Source organism: Lissotriton vulgaris, chromosome 3_2 (genome assembly GCF_964263255.1).
Source record: "Lissotriton vulgaris chromosome 3_2, aLisVul1.2, whole genome shotgun sequence".
NCBI classification, from domain to species: domain Eukaryota; kingdom Metazoa; phylum Chordata; class Amphibia; order Caudata; family Salamandridae; genus Lissotriton; species Lissotriton vulgaris.
The window spans coordinates 149484440-149508840 of NC_141690.1; the positions used below are offsets into that span (position 1 = coordinate 149484440).

Sequence of the window (24401 nt, forward strand, 5' to 3'; positions counted from 1 at the left end):
AACTATTCTTTCTTATTAAAAACTGTGAGAGAAGGGTGTTAATTTTATGTGTTAAACAAGTTTTAATGCATGTCATGCAATATGATATTGTAGGACTGCTTGGAAAGATCTTTTGGTTTTTCTTGATCCAAGTCATGTTGCAGTGAAAATAGAAAAATAATTTCCTGATACCTTTTCACAAAGAGACAGCACAGTTCCAGCCTGGATCACAGCAACCTGTTCTTCATTCCTCAAATTCTGTGAGAACAAGAAAAACATTTGTCGTTTTGATCACTCTGCTAAGGCAAAGCAGAACAATACAGCATAACCTTTAATTCAATTGTGTAACTGGTTATAAAAATCTAAAAACTTATCCTTTCTGAGATTAAAGTATAGTGGTAATTAAGTGCACATTTAAATACCACACATCAAATACTTTATTTGACAATGTACGCATATCTGACTAGTTCAACTGATCTACTGAAGCACAGATAGCTCGGGTACAAAAAACAAAGTGGCATATGAACTACAACAAACTAATTTGTGCCGCTAAAGCACTTCACTATAAGAATCGCATTGGAGAGGCTGAGAACTCTTCCAAAGAGCTTTTTAAATTTTTTAAAGAAATCTCAGTGGTAACCAATGATAACATGTCCCAGAATGATTCTGTAGAAACGTGCAACAATATTGCTAAATACTTTGCCGGTAAAATCACGAACATTTACGCAAACTTCTCGAATAACTTGCCCTCAGGCTCTGACTTTGTAGAGAACGAAGAGATCATTCATGCGGAGACATGCCTAAGTTGCTTTTCAGTCCCTGCACCTATAATACTAACAAGCATTTGTAAAGGCATCAAATCAGGCTCCCCTCGGGATCCTGCCCCCCCTAAGATATTAGCAGCTAGTCTTAAAGTCTTAGAACCTTATTTTAGACACATTCTCCAACTTTCCTTTGCCACGGCTACCCTCCCCGCGGAGTGGAAGAAAGCTATTGTACTACCGATAAAGAAGAAACCGAACGTGAGCCAGGACATCTTAGAAAACTTGCGGCCCATCTCGTTGTTGCCCTATCTGGCGAAGGTGGCCGAAAAAATAGCAAATAGTCAACTCATGGCTCATCTAGAGTCCAATAATGCCTTTCACAGTTCACAATCAGGGTTTAGGTCGGGATACTCCACTGAGACCGCCCTTCTGAGAGCGACCGAAACCTTACGGGCAGGCGCTGACAAGGGCCAGACCATGGCACTGATTATGCTTGACCTTAGTGCCGCGTTCGACACTGTAGCACATTCCATCTTGCTGCAGTGTCTGAACAAAGCCGGGGTCACCAAGGAGGCACTGGGCTGGTTGAAAGCCTTTCTTACCAACCGATGCTTCCAGGTTCAAAGAGGCATGTACCTCTCTGACAGCATAGCCTTAGAACAGGGGGTACCTCAGGGCTCTGCCCTGAGTCCCACCCTGTTCAACCTTTATATGGCCCCTCTGGCAGAAGTGGTTCAGTCGTTCGGCATTGAATTAGTCTCATATGCCGACGATACCCAACTGCTCATCTCCCTGTCCCAAGCCCCCTCCATAGCTGCGGACAATTTTAAAACTTGTATGCAGGCTCTTGCAGGATGGATGACCCAACACTGCCTGAAGCTAAATGGATCAAAAATGGAGGTTTTGGTAATAGGAGGCAAGGATACGAGCTGGACCAAGGAGTGGTGGCCATCATGTCTGGGGCCGGTACCCACTCCCTGTAAAGCAGCTAAGAACCTGGGGATCTGGGTGGATCCCAGACTTTCCTATGACAGCCATGTGCACAAAGTGGTAGGGAAATGCTTCGGGGTTATGAAGAACCTAAACCGCACTCTAGACCTCCTCCCTCTTGAAGCCAGACGCACTATGACCCAAGCCCTAGTGACCTTGCGAATAGACTATGGCAATGTGCTACTCCTCGGAACAACGCAAAAAAACATCAGGAGACTCCAAGTACTCCAAAACACGGCAGCATGCCTAGTCCTCAGACTTCCAAAAAGAGCAGCCTCTAAACCAGCCCTAGCCACTCTGCATTGGCTACCCATAAAAAAGAGAGTCTTATTTAAAGCACTTCTTATGTGCTACAGGATCGTCTCGCATAAAGCTCCCCCTTATATGACCGATCTGGCTATCCCCTATGAGCCTAACAGAACTCTTCGCTCTAGAGGAACAGGACTGCTTAAAGTTCCCCGCATCAAGAAAGCCAGAATGGGAGGACGCTCCTTTCGTGTAATGGCTGCCAAGGAATGGAACTCTCTCCCCATGAGCATCAGACTAGCGGACACAGAGACTAACTTTAGAAAACGTCTGAAAACTCACCTGTTTTCTTTATAATTTCTTTCACTTGGCCTTGACTTCTCTCCACAGCGCGGGGACACGCCGGGATGGCGTCACCATGCGCTTTATAAACCCCTTTATTATTATTATTATTTTATATTTATGAGCACCTTACAGCACTTTTACGCCGCTGGTCTGTCACTTTGTTGACGCACTGGCGGCATAAAGAATGCAGCCCGGTTTGCCATATTTACAAAGTGACGCATCTATGCAAATGTGTCACTTTGGAAACCCCTGTGCTACATTATACCTGCGTCAGGCATAATGTATCCAGGGTGAGTCTGTCTGTCACTTTGTTGACGCACTGGCGGCATAAAGAATGCAGCCCGGCTTGCCATATTTACAAAGTGAGGCATCTATGCAGATGTGTCACTTTGGAAACCCCTGTGCTACATTATACCTGCGTCAGGCATAATGTATGCAGGGTGGGCATTCCCCTGCAAGAAAGACTCGTAGAAGTGGCGTAGTGAAATCTACCAGATTTCACTGCTGAAGGGGGCGTGGCTAGCCACCTAAGATGGCGGTCGACTCCTGGTAGAGCTCTGGTAGCTGGGGGGGTTCTAATTCTACTGTGCCGCTTTCTCTGACCATCAGACGGCCGGAGAAACCCAACGTCGATGCGCTGGAGTCCCCTGCTTTGCTGTGTGCCCTAGGGGAACCTCCAGACTGTGGCATGGGAGAGTTGAGAGCCCGGGCCGGCTCGCCGCGGTGATCGGGCAAAAGACTGGGCCTGAAGTGTGGAGCGGGCTTGCGCGCGGCACTGGCAACTTGGCGCGAGGCTGGGCCCTGCCCGACGATCGGATACACTGTGGGTGCCGGAGGACCTGGCCGTGCGCGGTGACGGCCGTACGACAATGGCTTACTAAGGCATCTAGTCCCAGGTATGGCCCGATCTGCCTCATAGAAGAACTGGGGTGGGCTGACACTCTGCGCGGTGACTCCCACGACGTTATTGCGGGTGGCTGCGTGGCCTGAGGCCCATGTCGACCCTAAAATGCCTGGCGGCCTTGAACATCGCATTGTTACACCTCGAGGACCTGCAAAGATATAGGCGGTGAGTTGCGACGCTTGCTGCGGCCTGAACATCCTGCCCCATGCCTGATTGCTCCATTGGTGCAGTCTAGCGATTTGGGGCCTGGGGGGGCTTCGAGCTGTTGGACGTGGGCCCCTTCAGAGGGTCTGAGTACATCCCAGATTTCACCCGGCAGATACTGAAGACTTTTTAATTTTTTTTTATTTATTGAGTATTTCATAGTCCTACATCAGATATATCCCATTGACGTACATTGTATAAAATGCTCAACCAAACACAACATAACAGTACAATTATATCGGACTTAGCAATTAAATCTAGGTACTTTCCTTAGAACATTATCCAACAGGCATATAGATGTCTCTGCGGATACTGAAGACTTCTCCCCCCTCACAGCGAGCCAAAATACTGCATTGTCCCTTGCTGTGCCGCGGAGCATTCACGCGCGCACCCAGTGGTGGGGCCAACATCGGCAGCACAGGGCCTTCATACCGGCCGGGGTGCGCTGAGGAATCCCCGCTACGACCCGGGGTGCTATGCCAGGGAGGGTAAGAGGGTGATTGGATTGAATCAAGCAGTGCCATCAGTAAGCAGCCTCTCCTGACCAAATAGCTGTCCGTGCCTGGCTCTGGGACCTACACTGACCGGCTTGACCTTGCCAACCATAGCTCGATCCTGTTACCTGATGATCGTACTGGTAACTCAGCCAGAGGGGGTGCTTTTACTGACTCCAGTACAAGACCCTCCCAGCCGACTGATCCCTTTACAAACAGCGCAATTATTATTTATTTATTTATTTATTTATGAAATTTGGTAAAGCGCGAACAAATGCCCGGAGGCGTCTCGGCGCTATGACTATGACAGTGAAGTATTACCATGACCCACCGGTGGGTGGCCTGGGCCTCTCCCCATAACCACACAGAGCCCAGCCAATACCATGTTTGGGCACCCACGGGGAAGAGAACACATTACACCAACACAGTAACCTCACATCATGGGCAGAATCAGGGTGAATACACTGGATGGCCAACAAGGAACGGGCCTCCCTCCGCCACGGCGGAACCCTCCAGCCAGCCTTCCTCACCAAGGGCCATATCCTCAGAGATGCCAGAAGGTGCTCCTGACAAACTGGACCTGATCCTCAAGAAAATCCGAGATTCCAGGGCAGCACTTGAACTGCAGATTGGCACGCTCACCATAGGCCTTAAATTTCTCAGGGTGGACCACGGAAAATTTGCCGTCACCGTCAAGGACCACGGACAATCCTTCAGGGACCTGGACCCTCGAGTAACCACGAATTCCACAACGGTACGGCAGCTGCAGCAACAGGTGACAGGCCTCCTAGACAGGGTGGAGGATGCAGAGAGCAGAAATAGACCCAAAAACATCTGCGTCATTGGCTTCCCAGTACCCAGTGAGGGTACCAAAGCGGCAGACTTTATGGAGGCATGGTTTAGGGACCATATAGTGCCAGAGGGACTCACCCCATACTTCTGTGTGGAACAGGCCTATAGAATACAAACTGGGCCACCCAAACCAAGCACACCTCCTCGCCCATTGATAGTAAAAATCCAAAATTATCGGGACCGTGATGTGTTGTTACAGAAAGCGAGGGAAAACTCACTGATTCAGTTTGAAAATCACTGCATTTCATTGTACCCCGACTACACCATCATGATTCAGAGACAGCGCATCTTACCAAGTTGTCAAGAAAAAACTGCAGAAAGCGCAACTTAAATATGCCCTCCTATACCCTGCCAGGCTGAAAGTCATTTATGACATAAAAAGTAACTTTTTTGAGAGCCCCGCAGACTCCGAGGAATGGATTGAAGTTATGTGCCTCGGATCTAGCCAGTTCAGGCACTCAGATTTCTCCTCACTGGGCTCCAGCAAACTCCCGAAACCAGGATCTTGCCGATCTCAGACCTCCATTCAGGGTAAAGGTGGCGTGGGACCATTGCGCGAACAACAACGTCGAGACCAGGAAGGGGCTCTCGCTGCTGCTGGGCCTTTCAGCGAAGACTCTAATAAAATCCCCGCTGACTCAGAGGACAGCAACCTGAATACAGATACTGAGCACAGTATAACACTTTTCCCTACAATTACTTTTAGGGTGGTGGACGACATAATTGATAATTGACAGCCGATGAGCTCACTTGACGAACATAGAATTCTTTTGGACCTGCTGATATGTAATGATGTCTTGTAGAGCGCATAAATCATCCCACATGGGGTATCTCCGCGCTGTAGACCACTGGGGAACCCGTCCTGGCTTTCCCTGTGAGATGGTCGCTACTGGGTATCTCCAAGGTGAAACCAGCATCCCCGGCGTATGTGGGGGGCCGTTGTGGAGATGAGGCAAGCTAATGCCCAGAGTTGCAGAGTGTGATCCCTGGTTAGAGTAGGCACCGAGGCAAGAATTATCGAGTCTGCTGACCCTGATCCACAACCCTGCTGTGTCGAGAATTGAACCCTGGTCCCAGGCCGTCCTCTACTTCCGGGTCTGCCGCATCTAACCAGTGAGCCACACCACACAGATAGGCAAGCGTTTATGCAGATGACAAAGACTCCAACTCGTGGAAACCATCATATCCTTTTTCCGTAATCCTACATTTGCTCAATGTCATCTCGTACTAACCTGTATGACAATACAGAAGGTCAAAATTGTTGCTAAGAATGTATAACCAGATTGCTTCTATCTACAGACAAATAGGGCTTGGGTTTGCGGGGATTCCAGCTCTAGTACATGTATGTTTATTTACTGCGGAAACACTGTCTACGACATGTCTAATTACAACCCTCCCTCTGCTAGGCCCCATGGAGCCACCAGGCAGCCGACCTTACTTTAAACACAGCCATGATCAATGGCGGCGGCCCCGCTACAAGCGTATGCACCGTTATCTGTTATGTGACTACTGTGAATTATTGTTGGGCCCAGTGTAGTTTGGGCATTAAGCCATGTTTTGTTGATGTTCATGGGGTATGGGGCTCCTGGTCGATGTTGGTCTATTCGCTCCATACACATGGGAGCTTCTCCTTACATACAGTGCTATGTCAAGTACAACTACCACTCTAGGGTCTTACAACCTAATCACATGGAATGTAAGTGGGTTGAGGCCATACAGAAGAGACATCGCGCACACGCATATCTTCTGAGGCGTAGAGCACATATAGTGTTCCTACAGGTATCTCACTTAACCGAGTCGGAAACAACAAAAACATGCAAAAAATGGAGGGGTCAGATATACTTCACTAACTACTCGGCGTTCGCCAGGGGAGCGACTATTTGGCTACACAATGGGGTCTCATTTATTGAACTGGAACGCCGGGTCGATGACCAAGGGAGGTACATACTATTAAAAGGCACACTAGATTGATTCCTGATATTTCTAGGCAGTGTATACACCCCTAACTTTGAACAGGACCGCTTCCTGCACCGACTGGGTACTGCCCTGGCGGACTGGGATGGTATCCCCTGGGTGCTGGGAGGAGATTGGAACGCTGTATTGGACATTACCCTAGATAGATCTCACCCTCCCCTTCACGGTACAAATGCCATTAAACTGACTGAACTGTGTACTACCTGGGCGGATGGCTGGGCGCTTGCAGACGCATGGCGATGTCTACACCCTACCCACAAGGAGTACTCATTTTTTTCCTCCAGTGCATGGTCTTCATACCAGAATTGACAGATTCCTCTGCTCTCGATCCAGTGTCACCAAGGTCTGCCAATACACCTACCTAGCTAAAACCTTCTCAGACCGCAACCCCCTAGAGCTTACACTCAACTGGGGTAATGTGCCCACTCCAGTGCCCACCTTGAAGTTACACCAGCAACTACTGGAGAATACCCAATTTCGAACGGCCCTTTACAACACTATCACCAATTATCTAGCTGAAAATTGGAACACAGCCTCTTCTAATTTAATCGAATGGGATGCACTAAAGGTGGTGGTAAGGGGGGCATTGATAGGACAATTAGTGGGGACCGGCAGGAAACGGATCAATAATTACTCAGAGATGAACAACAGATGACCACACTGGAACAGGGAGCAGTGTCAGACCCTGACAAAAAAGAAGACTTACAGACCGCCCATATCAAACACGCTGAAACGTTAGAAACACTGTGGGTAATTGATCATAGGGCATTCCTGCAACGCATACACACTGAAGCAGACAAGTCTGGCACACTACTAGCCCGCATAGTCCGGGATAGGCCCGATCCACCGGTCATAACTAGCATCCGTACACCTAATGGACATATAGCCCATACCCAACGAGAAATAAACTCAACCATCCATGATTACGGATCACTGAAACAATATCGATGGACAGAATATCGACCTACAGAAATATTGACGCTGGAATATCGAAGGCAAGTATATCGGCACACTATCTACAACATTGTCAGTACAAAAATATCGAGAAAAAAATTATCGATGTTAAAAATATTGTTTATTTCCTGTAAAAAAAAAGTAAAATAAAGTAAATAATACTCATAAATAAAATAAACATATTTAAACATATTTAATAATGTTTAAAATTAATAAATAATACAGATTTAATAATATACCTTTAATAAAAAATATACATGCAATATATAATATATACTTATTTAATAATCATTTTTAATAATTATTTTAATTACTTTTAGATTATTAAAAAAATACTGTATATTACAAATACATCTACACACATAAAATAAAACAAAAATAAAAATAAATAATTATATTTAATAAATTAAAATAATTAAATATACTTTCAATATTCTTACAGTTAATTAAATACATTATCTAAAAAGAATACAAAAAATATTAAATACATAAATAAATACAACTAATATTTAAAGTAAAAAAAAAAAACTACAGTAATGAAAACATTGGATAGCGTAGAACATAAAATTACTATTCCCACTCCAGAAAATTCAACAGTAGGGCCAGCGTTAAATAGCGTAGGGGTACAAATTACTATTCCCACTCCAGAGAGTGCAACAGTAGGAAAAACGTTGGATAGCGTAGGGGTAAAAATGACTATTTTGACTCCAGAGAGTGCAACAGTAGGGAAAGCGTTGGATAGCGTAAGGGTAAGAAATACTATTCCCACTCCAGAGAGTGCAACAGTAGGAAAAACGTTGGATAGCGGGTGGGTAAAAATTAATATTTCCACTCCAGGGAGTGCAACAGTAGGGAAAGCGCTGGATAGCGTAGGGGTAAAAATTACTATTCCCACTCTAGTGAGTGCAACAGTAGGAAAAGCGTTGGATAGCGGGTGGGTAAAAATTACTATTCCCACTCCGGTGAGTGCAACAGTATGGAAAGCGTTGGATAGCGTAGGGGTAAAATTACTATTCCCACTCCAGTGAGAGCAACAGTAGTGAAAGCGTTGGATAGCGGGTGTGTAAAAATTACTATTCTCACTCCAGTAGGTGCAACAGTAGGGAAAGCGTTGGATAGCGTAGGGGTAAAATTACTATTCCCACTCCAGTGAGTGCAACAGTAGGGAAAGCGTTGGATAGCGGGTGGGTGAAAATTACAATTCCAACTCCAGAGAGTGAAACAGTAGGGAAAACGTTGGATAGCATAGAGGTATAAATTACTATTCCCACTCCAGACAGTGCAACACAAGAGAAAGCGTTGGATAGCGTAGGGGTAAAAATTACTATTTCCACTCCAGAGAGTGCAACAGTAGGGAAAGCGTTGGATACCGTAGGGGTAAAAATTACTATTCCCACTCCAGTGAGTGCAACAGTAGGGAAAGTGTTGGATAGCGTAGGGGTAAAATGACTATTCCCACTCCAGTGAGAGCAACAGTAGGGAAAGCGTAGGATAGCGGGTGGGTAAAAATTACTATTCTCACTCCAGTGAGTGCAACAGTAGGGAAAGCGCTGGATAGCGTAGGGGTAAAATTACTATTCCCACTCCAGTGAGAGCAACAGTAGGGAAAGCGTTGGATAGCGGGTGGGTAAAAATTACTATTCCTACTCCAGTGAGTGCAACAGTAGGGAAAACGTTGGATAATGTAGGGGTAAAAATGACTATTCCCACACCAGTGAGTGCAACAGTAGGGAAAGCGTTGGATAGCATAGAAATTAAATGTAACATACTTATAAATAATTTTTGTATTTAAAATAAATAATAATTTAAATTTTAAACAACTCAACATCATTTACAAATACCCATTAATAATTATAAAAAACATGATTACAATTGAATGATTAATTAACAACAAATTAACAATACATACCAATAAATATTAAATAATAAATATTAGTTACCAAATAATAAATATTAAAATATAAAAGATTTTTCTAAAAAAACTTTTTAATGAATAAAAATTGATTAGCAATTTAAAAAAATGAAACAATAAAATTATTTTTTATACCAAAATATACTTTTTATAAATCATTACTTACCAATTAATAAAAAATAATTGCCAAATAAAAAATAATTACAAATTAAAAAACGAATTACCAATTAAAAAAATTAATTACCAATTACAAACATTAATTACCAATTACAAACATTAATTATCAATTAACAAAATTAATTACCAATTATAAACATTAATTACCAATTAAACAAGTTAATTGACAATTAAAAAATGTAATTGCCAAATATTAATTAATTGAAAATAATGTAAATATGAATACCAAAAAATAAAAATAAATCATTACTTAATTACAATTAAAATACTTCCCACCAATTCCGCTATAAACCCACTACCCTCTACAGAACTTACATCCAAAAATTTATTAAAATTAATTAATAACTCCTAAAAATTAATAATTAATTTACTATTATTAAATTACTTCCCACCCTATTCCCCTATAAACCCACAACCCGCTCCGGTACTAAAACATGAAATTTACTTAAAAATAACAATATTAATATATAAAAATAGTACACATATAATTTAAAACAAGTAAAATACTTAACAAAAAACATATAACACATACATATTAAATATATAATAAAATACGTAACAAAAGTACAAAAATCGATATTAGTAACATCGAGAGTAGTAACATCGATATATTTGATATCGATACTACTGACTTCGATATTACTTACATCGATATAAAAAAATCGATATTACTTACCTTAGGGTCGATATTCTGTCCAACGATATTCTTGACCTCGATATTCTGTACTTCCGATATTAAAAACTAAATTTTTCTGCAGGTCAATATAAAAAACTCGATATTTAGACCATGATTACCTAAATACACTTTATGCTGCACCCCCACTTGCGGAAAACTCCTCTATTTTGGAATTCCTGCAGGATTTACCTAATCCGGTACTTTCTGAAGCGATACAAAAGGGAATAGAATGTCCCATAACACAACATGAAATCTGAGCTGCGATAAAAGGTATAAATCAAAATAGAACGCCTGGGATTGATGGGGCTATCTATTGAATTTTACCACACATACTCAGAGGACCTAGTACCTACACTGGAATCAATATAGAAAATCCGCCTTCGAGGCTGGCCATCTGCCTCACTCCACCATGCAAGAACTGGTCACATCCTTACTCAAACCAGGACGGGATAGCCTAGACCTACACAATTACAGACCCTGCTAGCGACGGAATATAAAATCTTAAGTAAAGCTCTCGGCAATCGATACAGCCCTATCTCAATACACTCATACATAATGACCAGTGCGATTTCTGCCGAATCGTAGCACGTCTCTTAACACCAGGCGACTGCATTATGTATTGAAGGCCACTCCGCATGCTTATCAGTCCGCGGGTTGCGGGTTCCCAGACACATGTCTTAAATGGGTACACCTTCTATATATATCCCCTACAGCCCGAGCCCGTGCGGGTTGTTACATCTCAGACCAATACACAATCCACAGGGGCACATGACAGCGGTGTTCGTTAATGCCATTGTTGTGTTCTTGCACTGAAACCCTTAGCAATAGCACTCAGAGCGTCGTCAGAACGGCTTGGCATACCCATCGATGGTGCGACCCACCTGACTTCTATCTATGCTGACGACATCCTTTTGTATGTACGTGACCTGTTGGCCGAACTTTTTACCACCTTCGAACGTCTATTGGGTCTGGCTATAAACCCAGGAAAATCTGTGGCCTTTTTTTTCAGGGATATACAATACCCAAATACCCTGCGGTTCGGCGACTGTGTCTTGCCAGTGGCCCCTACCACCTTTAAATACTTAGGTATTTAAGTCTATAAAACACAGGTAGATTAAATCGAAGGTTACATAATACGAGCCATAGCAGGCCTCTGGGCTAGTGTGGCCTTCTGGTCCTCCCTAGGGAAACATCCTTTACAACGCAACTTTTACCACGCAGTGCTTTTACATCGCAACTTTTACAACGCAAACCATTACAACGCATTGCGCTGGGGGGCGCTCTAGGATAGGGAATAGATTTAATTTACTATCCAACACCTTCCCTACTATCCACGGGGACTGGAGTTGGAATAGTAAATTAAACTATTCACTATCCAGCATCCCTCAACACTATGCGTTGTAAAGGCATGCGTTGTAAAACTTGCGATGTAAAAGCATGCGTTGTGATGTCATACATCCCCTCCCTACCGGTGTCAGTGATGGGGCGTATTGCCATCTTCAAGATGGTGATGTTCCCTCGCCTATTATACTATTTTGTGAATCTACCTGTCTAATCCCACAGCCTTATCTGGGGCAAGGGCCGCAGACGTATTAGCCTGGGAAACTCCAACTGGAAATCAGGAGTTGTGGCCTGGGAGTTCCTGACTTTTGAGCCTACTACTATGCTAGTCAGCTCCAAATGCTATCTCTTTGAAACGCGGGGATGAACTTACAGGAGATTGGGTATACACCTAGGGAACTGGACCAGGGCGTGCTACACTCCCTGCTCCTGCCTAAGACCAAACTTTCCATGGACAGCCCCACCTCCTTTTGAAGACTGCGCTGCAATGCCGGAAGAAGGCATTATCTTATACCTCCTTGGCGGCCCCCTACTCGACGAACATCCCCCTCTTGGGTATCCCCACACCACAAGGTAAGCTCACGGAGACTAGAATGCATAACTGGATAGCGGCGGGAGTGGAGGACGTCGGGGCGTTCTTTGGTGATGGAAACTTGCTGGACCACGACTCCTTCTTACAGACTACGGGCGCACCACCACGATTATATTTACTGCACGCCACTATATCCCACTACATAAAGAACACATGGGCACCGCAGCGAACCCCCACAGCACAACTTGGTACATCTTTTATACTACATGGAGAATGGGGGACACCTGGTCCATTGGTTATACACTGGTATACGGACACACGCCACAACCACACTTACTTCACTTAGAACGCAATGGTCTGAGGACTCTACCACAGAAATCACAGATAAGGCATTGCAGTACATGCTAGAACACCCAAAAAGAGTTTCTCGTAATGCCAAACTAAAGTTCATCCAGACTATGGTCCTTCATCAGTCATATCTCACCCCTAAGCAGATCCACCACATGTTCCCTGACGCTTCACATTGCTGCCCACGCTGTAAAGGAGACGAGGCGGGCTTCCTTCATATGCTGTGGACTTGCCCCCACCTTCGGGGCTACTGGGAGTGGGTTCGTCAATCCCTAGGCGAAGTCACACAAATCCCTATATCGGATGGCGCCCTAAACTGCCTCATGTGCCTTCGAAAGTCCAGAAAGTACGACTGAGGTTTCTAGACCTGGGCCTCATATTAGCTATAAGAGCCCTCACCGTGAGATGGAAATCCCCCAGATGTCCAGCGTTATCCAGCTGGCAAGAAGACATGATTCAATGGGGAAAGGCAGAAGGTGCAGCCCTTCGGAGAGAAGAAGAGAGGGGGCTTCGAAAAAAAAACCATTTTGATGGAATAGGAGATCATGCTACATGAGTTTGAATCACTTGACTTACTACCCTCACCGGGTACCCCAACCCCCATAATCACACAGAGATAAAATGCGACTCTTCCATAGTAGGTCTCAGGACTCAGACCCATACATTGTATATCATGATCGCTGCGGACCCTATTGTACTACACTGTTAGCATTCCCGTTTTAGGTTATAATGGACATCGGAAACACCGAAATACCAGGAGTGGGGTTTGGGAGGGTTTGGAAGGGAGAGGACATAGTTGAATTTGTTATTCATGTTAATTGGAAATGTAACAACTTTATGCTGCACATTTATCTGCCATAACTGCAATGATCCGCTATCCGAGATGTCAACTGACACTATATATTCCCCATTTCCCGCATAATAATAGGGAGGAAAAGTACAGTAGATTCACAAAATATATATGTTGTACCTATTGTAAGTGGAAAATGACTGTCTCTGTGTAATATTCATTGCATTGGATTTGATATAATGGTCATCAAATTAAGTATGTTATAAAAAAAATCAGATTTCACTGCTCCACTTCTAGGATGCCACAGCGTCAAAACCTTACGCCTGCCTCACAGCAGGCGTAAGGGTGACACAAGGGCACAATGTTGCAGTTGCATCTGTTTTCAGACACACCCCAGAAATACCATCATACCCAGTATATTTAATGTTGCTACTTATACCTGGTGAACAAGGGATGTCATGAAGCAACTATGAGAATTTGGATTATTAGTTGGAGGGGATGTGAGCTCTCACTAAGTAATAATGTTACAATTCTGTTACAAATCCAGTTAAACCTCAATATAGTCTTAGCACAGAGCAGACAGGCGTAATTTATGGGAAATATGGAAAGCATTTACCAAAACAGTTAAAAGGTAGAAAACACAACACATTAAAAATTCTACTCCAATTATTATAAATAAAGTATAATTTAATGAGCATATAGACAATGACAAAGATCAGATGTAGAGAACCAGAGATATGATTTGTAGAAGTTCAAAGTAAAAAATAGAGACTAAAAGCACACCAATTGCTGTTATCTGGTTGCTTTAGGACAGGTCCAAGTCAAAAGTTAAGGGCGACCATGAGCTACTTCTGGTCCAATACAGGGATTACTGACTTGGAAATTTGTTCGGGAGAAAATCCTCATAGGCAGGTGAGGCTGCAGGCTTGGTCTGCAGGAAGACTCAACGATGGAGGCCTGCTCAAAAGCGGGTCTTTGCTGGGAGCCTCGGCTCTGGGGTGAAAAATTGTATGGTTAGCGGCGATTGGTGGGAAGGTCCGAATGAAAAAAGTATGTAAACCGTACATAGGAAGGTCTTATCAGCTGTTGGATGCTATTTGACGTCAGCTGCCGTGAAGTCCCTCTGCGTTTAGACTGAGATACATTTCTGGAATTTGAAATATTTAAAGCAGGAGAAACCAGCTGATATTGAATCACTAGTCATATTGGCCATCTGCTGCTTCGGCATCGCTACCAGTCTCTGCTGGTTCTCTGGGAGAAAAGTTCTGAAGTAGTTTCTAAGTGTGGAGCTTTGCAGGGCATAGGGTCAGGGGAGTATACTCTAACACCAGACACAGTTCCAAGACCTTGTGGGCACCACTTGGGGTGTTAGAAATCACTCTCCCAACCAGCAGGGTCCAGGGAATATCCAGGTGGAACTGGTCAGAGGAGCTTTTGGAAAAATTAAGCTTATTGCAGCATTGCCCTTGGTACTAGAGGGAGAAGGTTCAGTACTTGGAGTTTCTCTCTACAGGTTCAGCAACAGGTTCCTTCTTCTGTCTTCTGTCCAGAGGTGCCACATATATGCTTGGCTATAGCTTGTGGGCATGGGAGACTCCCTGATCAATAGGGAAAAAGTTCCCAGGATCAACCTTGCCTACTTTGACATAATTTCCTTGGGATTTTTACCCATGAAAAAGTATTTTTTAAGTATTTTTCTAGCAAGTGCTAATCTGAAACTACCTTTATTAAGTATAATAAAGTATCCCAGTGTTGTCTGTGGTACATTCAACTTTGCTACAGTGAAAAACGGGTTTGGAGCCTTTTTCATTCTAACAACATGTTAAAACATTAAATACCTATATCCTACTTTTGAATACTATGCACCCTGCCTTACAGATAGGAGGACTTATTTTAGAGGTAACTCGATACTTTTTTAAAAGGAAGTTTTAGGCCTGGTAAAACTGTGTTTTTGACAGGTCAAAAACGCAGTTTTAAAACTGCCTAGGTATCCTGATGGAAGGCCTAGAGTCCTGTTTTATATGGTCACTTTAGTAGTGGCACAAAAAGTGCTACAGTCCAGGGGCTTCCCGGTTACATTTTCCAAAATTTGAGGCAAATAGTGGAATTATTATGGCTTGTCCTCCACACTGGACTTCTTGGTGAGTCAAGGTTGATTCTCTGGGAAGGATTGGTGAGTGAAGGTTGGGGGAGGGGCATGAAGACATGATGCACATTTATTATTGTTCTTTATTTTCTTTGTTATATTTTTATTTGAAAATCAATAAAGTCTGTTTACAAAAAAACGTACTACAGTCCACTGAAGACATTCAACTTACAGGCCCTGGGTAGCAAATACCAAAGACTGATAAATAATTTAAATGTGCCAATCAAGGTTTTTTAACTAAGATGACTCAAAACAGGATTGCAGGAAAATTGTCTGTCTAGCGTACATGCTAAGGAGTGAAACACTTCTGACTTTATTAAAAAAGAGGGATTGGAATCAGTACATGGAGGCATGGTTTGAATAAGTGAGCCTACACAACTTTACATGGTACGGATTGACTTGAATTTTGGAAAACTGTTGATGATCACGGGGACCGAAATTAAAACCGGTCATCAGATGGAAATCGACCTTCATTAGAATAAATGAGACATCCCTGAAGAAGTCACGGGGAACTCCTTATACGACGAAACACATGTTGGTTGGGCAAAAGAAGTTGAGAAAATAAAGAACCCTGAAGATAATCAGGTGCATTGAACTTTTTACATGTACTGTTATATATGTGGAGAAGCGTGGCTCAGTGGTTAGAGGCGGCAGACCCAGAAGCTGAGATCGGCCGTGGACCAGGGTTCGATTCCCCGCTTCGGCGGGTCTCGGGCTCAAAAATTCCACGGAGTCGACAATTCTCGCTCTGGTGCCTACTCGACTCACGGGGTCACACTCTGCGACTCTGGGCAATAGCTTGCTTAATCTCCACAACGGCCCCTCGCGGCGGGATGCCTGGCTTTCACCTTGTGGATACCCGGCCAGGGTATCTCACAGGGGAATACCAGGACGGGTTCCCTAAGCAAGCACCTTGAGGCCCCTGGGTTAAAGTGCGCTATATAAATCGAAACACATTTACATTTACATTTACATATAATTTAGCCTGTGCTCAGGGCGATGTTTATACTGCCTTGATGAGCCTTCGATATCTACATTTAACAAGGCAGGGTGATTTCTCCTTCCCTTGGATCGCCGTAACTGACACTATGGCCTATCATACAAACCCAGAAATAGTGAGCGCCCCCATCAACTCTAGAAATATTTCCCCAATCGTGTTTTATATCTAAGGATTTTTAACTAATTCCATGCTTTTTAGGGACCAGAGTGCATGCCCTAATTAGCAGAATCCTAGTGTACAGACTCCAGAAACCAACAGCATTAGTTAAAAAAAATGGGGAGGGTCATGCTAAAAGAGACTTTGTCTGACAGCAACTGTTTCCACCCAGACACTTAGAAAAACAGATAATTTGGCCTTTTATGTTCACGTGCACGATACCACTTGTCAGATTTGCAATGTACCTCCTTCTTTGTTGAACTTTACAGACAGACCCTCTCATGCAGTGAGGGGACTGACTTCTTTTGCAATGGTCATGCCCCCATCCAAATGAAGTCTGCCTAGGTGGACAGTAGCCTGTGATATCCTCCACTGGTCATATTTTACTCTAGCTAAGACACAACAATGAATACTGCCCACCTTTGTGTAATAGGATCTGCCTACTGCCAAGTTGCAACCAGAGCTTCGGCACAGTAGTACACGTATGTCATGAAGGCCCGGATGTTTACTGAATCAAATTCTATATTAACAGGGAGATGGATAGCCAGGCTGGGGGATCTCCATATCAACGGCCATGCCACCATATTGAGATACTTGTACAAAATGCAGCCAACAACATTCACCCATCTACTCACTAAATTGCTTAATCCTTCCTTCATCTGGAATCTCCTCCTATCATTTTAGTCCACTTGGAACCCAAACTATCCAATGCTCTGAACACTCAGGCTAAACTCTTCTGAACACTTTAGCCCCAATCTCAGAAATTATGTTCCTCAAGACTAACAAACGATGCACTGACAATGTTCTTCTAAAATAGTGATACCTGAAAGCAAGTAGTGGTAACTTCATGTTTATGCTACATTTTTTGTGTTGTTGTTTTGGCACAGATAACTAACACTTGAAATAGCAAGGAAGAGTGCTAGAAAGACACTGACATAAAAACTATTTACCGATGCACATCATGTCAAGTACAGTCTGTATGTGAACACAAATATTTTAAGAGCAATATTATTGGCCTACAATTGTATCACATCCAGTAAATCACATAATATTACATTGTTATGCAAAGTATATATTGTACTGTTTTTACCTCTGCATCTACTTACTTATACTAACTTGTTATGTAGTGATTAGGTGGATGTATTGAATATGACATAACTTTCATGTGACATAACAGATGGTAGTATGGAATATATAGTCAATCCAGATCACACAGTCAGGTTGGGGAAAACGTTTATTCCTTGTAGATCATTTACTTCAAACCGTAGGACAGCAGGGCACAGCAGTCTCCCAACATCCGTTCTCATCAACCGCCTTCTCATCACATTCTCCTGTGACATCCTCAAGATTCTAATACCCCTCATAGTCGACCTTCCAACATGGAGCACCCGTAAGAACAGGCTAGCACATAGCACATCTTCCCCTTCCATACTATAAAACAATAAATGGAGAACAGAAACATAACAAGAAGCCTGTTTCAGTTTCAATAGAAATAGGTACAGGAATAACTGGTAGAAATATGCATCGTGCATATAAACATAAAAATAAAAGAAGGAAAGGAAAAAACAAATATAACCAATACAATTACATCACATAGTCATCATGCCATTTAGGCTTGAATAACGATCCGTTTTGAGTACAATCCTCACCCATGGACTTTCCAAAAGAAGAACCATTATTCAATTCAATTCAATTCAATAATCTTTATTTCGTTGCAATTGCATCATAAAAGATATACAAAATACATAATATACATGACCACATTATTATCGACAAATGTACAAAAAATATACAGTCAAGAAAAGTGCTGGTGCATGACCAAATGATTACCATAACCCTTCGCAGATAAATCATGAGTTGGGGCTTGAAACACACATCAATAAATATAGTTAAAAAGATTGTTAAAATATTTACAAGGTTAAAAAAACATTAAATTGGATTATAACTGCCAGTTAACAGTTCTCGCTACATACACTTAAAATGGCAGAGACAATTTTTGTCTAATGAATTTTACAGCCAAGAGAAATCTACTGATGCCAAACACAATTACTTGACTAGTGTCCGTAGTTAATATTCTACCAGCTTCCTTATGCGAAGTTGATCCGATATTACGGCACAATGGCACTATCCATTTCCTTCTTGTTTCTACATAGCTTGAACAGAAAAATAGAATGTGAAAAATGTCTTCTCTTACATTATTTGTGCATATAGTGCATTTGTCGTTGCTAATTTTCCCCCATTTTGTCTCGTTTTCCCGAGTTCTTAGTATGCCATACCTATATTTTAGATACAAGGTTTTCGCCAATGGTGGCTGAATCTCATCAAGAAACATTTCAAACTGGGCCACATTTTTTACCATTAAAAATTTTTCAGTTATGGGGCCATGCGCTCCAACGTATACTGCGTCATGGCTCACAAGGGCCCAAAAAGAAAGTTTGACTATTTTCTTTGAGGACACGGTCAAAGATTCTGGTTGGCTCCAAAAATGGGATAAACCCAATTTTGTTAACCAAGTTTTGACATGTTTAAACCAAGAACTCTTACTGCCAGTATCTAGTTTCAAAACTTCAACCAGTCCATTTTTATATTCAGTTAACTCAGGGGTAATCCACAACCTGACCCATAACAATAGCGGTCTTAATATTGCATGTAGATCGGTGCGTCGTATGTTCATATCGAGGAGTAGGGGTAGTAATGAAGTGTTATTAGGAACCTTTAGTAATCCCCTTATGAACTTGTTCTCCAAGATTTCAAAGGTCTTTCTACACACTGGTCCCCAAAGTTCTGCCCCGTACAAAACTGCTGACTGGACCTTGCATCTAAAGAGCTCTAATGCTGGGGTAACTGCCTTATTTGCACATTTATTGTGTCTTTTCAGTATCGGAAGACAATTTTGTTTGAACACAATTTTTGATTTTTCTAAAAGAACCATTATGTTTTTCATCCAGAGTAGAGGATTTCTCAACTCTCACCAGTCTTGAGAAACTCAACACATCACAGAGTCAAGAACTACTACATTTCTCCTCACCTCACGAATCAAGATTGGACCCATGAATTTTGATCTTCCTTTTTTTACCGTACCAGACTTCCTGACTAATACCTTATCACCCTTCTTCTAAGAACTCACACTTACAAAACTCTTGTCATCAAAATGTTTCTTGTACCTCATCTGATATTCCTCCCTACGTTGCTTAATTTCATCATTAGACTATTGTTTCTCCATCTTCCCTCTCAATTTCAGTCAGGCTGGGCTAAGCTTGTAGTGAGGTTTCCTGCTCCTCAACACTGCAAATGATGATACAAATATCACCTCATTAGGCGTTACACGATAAGCCGACTAAGTTTCCCTCAAAGCATCATGCAACAAGCATTTCTCCAACAAAGCATGTTGAGCACAACTTTTCACCAGGTTGTTCATGCTGTCTGCCAGGCCATTAGCTTGAAGAGCATAAAGAGCTGTCTTGAGATGGGTAAATAGAAATTTGACAAAAAAAATCAGACATGTCTTGTACTACAATCTGCACCCCATTATCAGAAAACAAACTACTCAGTATACCTTCTCTAGAGAACTCTTCCTTGAGAGAGTCAATAACAGTTTCTAGATGTACCACAGGAACACACGTTATAACAACACATTGGGAGTATAATCTACTAAGAGCATCACAAACTGCTCACTCTGCTTGAATAACTCAAAGGGGCCGGAAATGTCGAGTGACAACCTAGTCCATGGCTCATCAAGGATTTCAACTGGTGACGAGGGAGCAGCATGAGTTCTCTTGGATTTATTAATTTTGGCACACTGCCAACAGTCCTTAACCATCGCCTTCACATCATGGTCCATCCTTGGCCACCAGTACCATTCATGCAATCTTGCTCCTGCCCAATGACCTTCATGAGATGAATTAATAATTTATATCTTCAAAGCATTTGGAGGTATAACCCTCCCCCCCTTAGTACCTTATCCCTTACAATGCACAGTTCATCCTTGACTGCAAAGAAACCACATAAAGATGTAGGCTCATCCTTCTTATCAGGCCATCCTTCTATAACAAATTCTTTGAGTTTTCTCAAATCTGTATCGGTAGAAGTTTCTTCCCACTCACTGTCCCTTAAAGCTGGCTCACACACCCAATTCACCAACCCACTCTCAGGCTCATAATGTCCCCCACTAGTCTGCATTCTAGAAAAACAGTCCGCTACACAGTTCCTAGAGTCTGGTATGTATGCCACCACGAAGTTGCAGTTGGACAATCCTTCTGTCCACCTTTTGATTCTAGGAGAAATACTCTCTAGTTCCTTGCAGGTGGAAATCCTATTGAGAGGTTTGTGGTCCGACCTCATCGTAAAGGGCACCCCCACAAGAAAAACACAGCCAATGCCTCGCGCCTCCATCCATCTAGGCCAGAACGGCACCTAAACTCTTAATGTTGGCATCTAAGGACAAAATCGTCTTTTTATTGGAATCAAAATGTCCCAAGGTAGGGAACATTAACAATACATTCCTTGATTACCTTAAAAGCTTGATTTCCAGCCACTTGAACTGACTTCATTTTTAAGCTAATCCCTTAAAGTCTGAGCAATGCTGGCAAAGTTTTTAATTGATTTGGAGTAAAACGTTGCCAGCCCCAAGAATGAACGTACTTAGGGGGTCATTATGATTGCGGTTTTTCCGCATCCTCGGGGCCGGCGGAAGCCACCGCCGGCCCGAGGATGCGGAAAAACCGCAGCGGACTGACCAAAGACCCACCGCCAGATTAGGATGGCTGGTGGGTCCTGGTTTCCGTCCGCAGCTTTTCCGCCGCGGTCGGATTACAACCGCGGCGGAAAAGCTCTAATATGGTGACGGTGTCTTCCAGACACCGTCCACCATATTAGGATGGCCAGTAAATTATGCTTTTCCGCGGCGGGTTTTCCGCCGTGGAAAAGCATACGGAACTTCACTGTGGGGGCCCGTTGCGGGCCCCCTAGGTGAAGGGGGGTTGGGGGGTGCACATGGGGGGTACCTATAGTACCCCCCTGCATTTGCATGCAGAAAGCGGCAGGCACCGCGCGGTGCCTGCCTCTTTCTGCATGCAAATGCAATGCGTGCATTTTTAACATTTCCGCGGGTGCAGCTTGAAGCTGCACCCGCCGCAATGTTAAAAATAGAGGATGTGACCGCCAGGGTGGCGGTCACATCCTAATTGCACAGGAGGGAACTCTGCATGCCATGCGGAGGTTCCCTCCTGCTCTGGGGTCGCGGACGGACGCAAGTCCGTCCGCGATCCTAATCGACCCCTTGGTCTTTATTTTCAGGTTCAGGCTCAGGAGCCTGCACAATGTAGCTTGCCAAATCCAATTTAGGACTTATTCCTTCTCCAGAGATGGCGTCCTAAATATGTTACAGTAGACATCCTGAATTTGCACCCTGAATTTGCACTTCTCTTTTTAAGTACCAGCCCTGCCTCCTGGAGACGATTCAACACCTTCTGCAGAATCACATCATGTTCTTGCATATCGCAACCATAAACCAATATGTTGTCTTGAAAAAACAGTACTTTATCCAATCCCTCGAGAATCCTCTTAATGACCCTCTGAAAACATGCCACCGCAGAAGCAAGGCCAAATGGAGTGCAAATGAAGCAAAATGCTCCCAGAGGAGTCACAAAGGAAGTTAGATGACTGGAATCAGGATGCAGCATGATCTGATGATACGCTGATGACAAATCCATAACACTAAAAATTCTTGCATCTTTAATAAATGCCAGTGTCTCCAAAATGTTTGGCAGGGGTTGTCTGTCAACCTTAATATACTTATTTATTCCTCTCAAATCCACACACATGCAAATCTCACTCCCACCATTCTTGGGTGCCAAAACCACCGATCACACCTTCACACAATCACACCATTTTTCCTCAGTTTATTGAGCTCCTGTTCAAGTGGTGCTAACATTATGTGGGGAACCCTCCTTACCTTGGAAACAAAAGGCACTGCATTATTCGTTAACACAATTGTGTGCTCAAAATTCCAAAGTAAACCGAAGCCTATGCTGAAGACCTTGGGAAATTCAGTGTAAATCCCCTAAGGACACCCTTCTTCACTGATTGCCAACACCTTATTATCGATTCACAAAAGGGGGTGGTGATGAACAGAGTGTCTGAATTGAGCAGACCACTCTTACCCAGTCCAAAGATCAGGGCTTGATCCATCACCGTTATTTATCTCACTGCCCCATCCCAGCTCAGAACCTGGCTATATGCAAATCAGTCTGTCCCTGGCCCAGTGCATCATGGGAACAGGGCAGACTAAACTACCAAGCCAATTCTTTACCAGAAAGGAGACAAGCTACCGGGGACCGGTTTCTGGCATTTCAGCCGTCTTCGGCCCGGCTTGCTTGAATCCTGATGGAGCAGTGAGAAAGGGACTCATGTCTGAGTATACCCTGCCACACCTATAGTGGCCAAAATCGATTCACAAAAGGGGGTGGTGATGAACAGAGTGTCTGAATTGAGCAGACCACTCTTACCCAGTCCAAAGATCAGGGCTTGATCCATCACCGTTATTTATCTCACTGCCCCATCCCAGCTCAGAACCTGGCTATATGCAAATCAGTCTGTCCCTGGCCCAGTGCATCATGGGAACAGGGCAGACTAAACTACCAAGCCAATTCTTTACCAGAAAGGAGACAAGCTACCGGGGACCCGTTTCTGGCATTTCAGCCGTCTTCGGCCCGGCTTGCTTGAATCCTGATGGAGCAGTGAGAAAGGGACTCATGTCTGAGTATACCCTGCCACACCTATAGTGGCCAAAATCGATTCACAAAAGGGGGTGGTGATGAACAGAGTGTCTGAATTGAGCAGACCACTCTTACCCAGTCCAAAGATCAGGGCTTGATCCATCACCGTTATTTATCTCACTGCCCCATCCCAGCTCAGAACCTGGCTATATGCAAATCAGTCTGTCCCTGGCCCAGTGCATCATGGGAACAGGGCAGACTAAACTACCAAGCCAATTCTTTACCAGAAAGGAGACAAGCTACCGGGGACCGGTTTCTGGCATTTCAGCCATCTTCGGCCCGGCTTGCTTGAATCCTGATGGAGCAGTGAGAAAGGGACTCATGTCTGAGTATACCCTGCCACACCTATAGTGGCCAAAATCGATTCACAAAAGGGGGTGGTGATGAACAGAGTGTCTGAATTGAGCAGACCACTCTTACCCAGTCCAAAGATCAGGGCTTGATCCATCACCGTTATTTATCTCACTGCCCCATCCCAGCTCAGAACCTGGCTATATGCAAATCAGTCTGTCCCTGGCCCAGTGCATCATGGGAACAGGGCAGACTAAACTACCAAGCCAATTCTTTACCAGAAAGGAGACAAGCTACCGGGGACCGGTTTCTGGCATTTCAGCCGTCTTCGGCCCGGCTTGCTTGAATCCTGATGGAGCAGTGAGAAAGGGACTCATGTCTGAGTATACCCTGCCACACCTATAGTGGCCAAAATCGATTCACAAAAGGGGGTGGTGATGAACAGAGTGTCTGAATTGAGCAGACCACTCTTACCCAGTCCAAAGATCAGGGCTTGATCCATCACCGTTATTTATCTCACTGCCCCATCCCAGCTCAGAACCTGGCTATA

The 24401-nt window shown here is 43.7% G+C and overlaps 1 protein-coding gene across 1 annotated transcript in view; it reads right to left on the reverse strand.

The window, feature by feature from the left end:
* LOC147725439 (janus kinase and microtubule-interacting protein 2-like) overlaps positions 1-24401 on the reverse strand; it is a 220618-nt gene that overhangs the window by 167845 nt on the left and 28372 nt on the right. Inside the window, exon 4 of the mRNA XM_086964451.1 lies at positions 172-237. Within this exon, the coding sequence (XP_086820577.1) occupies positions 172-237 (66 nt within the window). The remainder of the gene's footprint in view (positions 1-171; positions 238-24401) is intronic.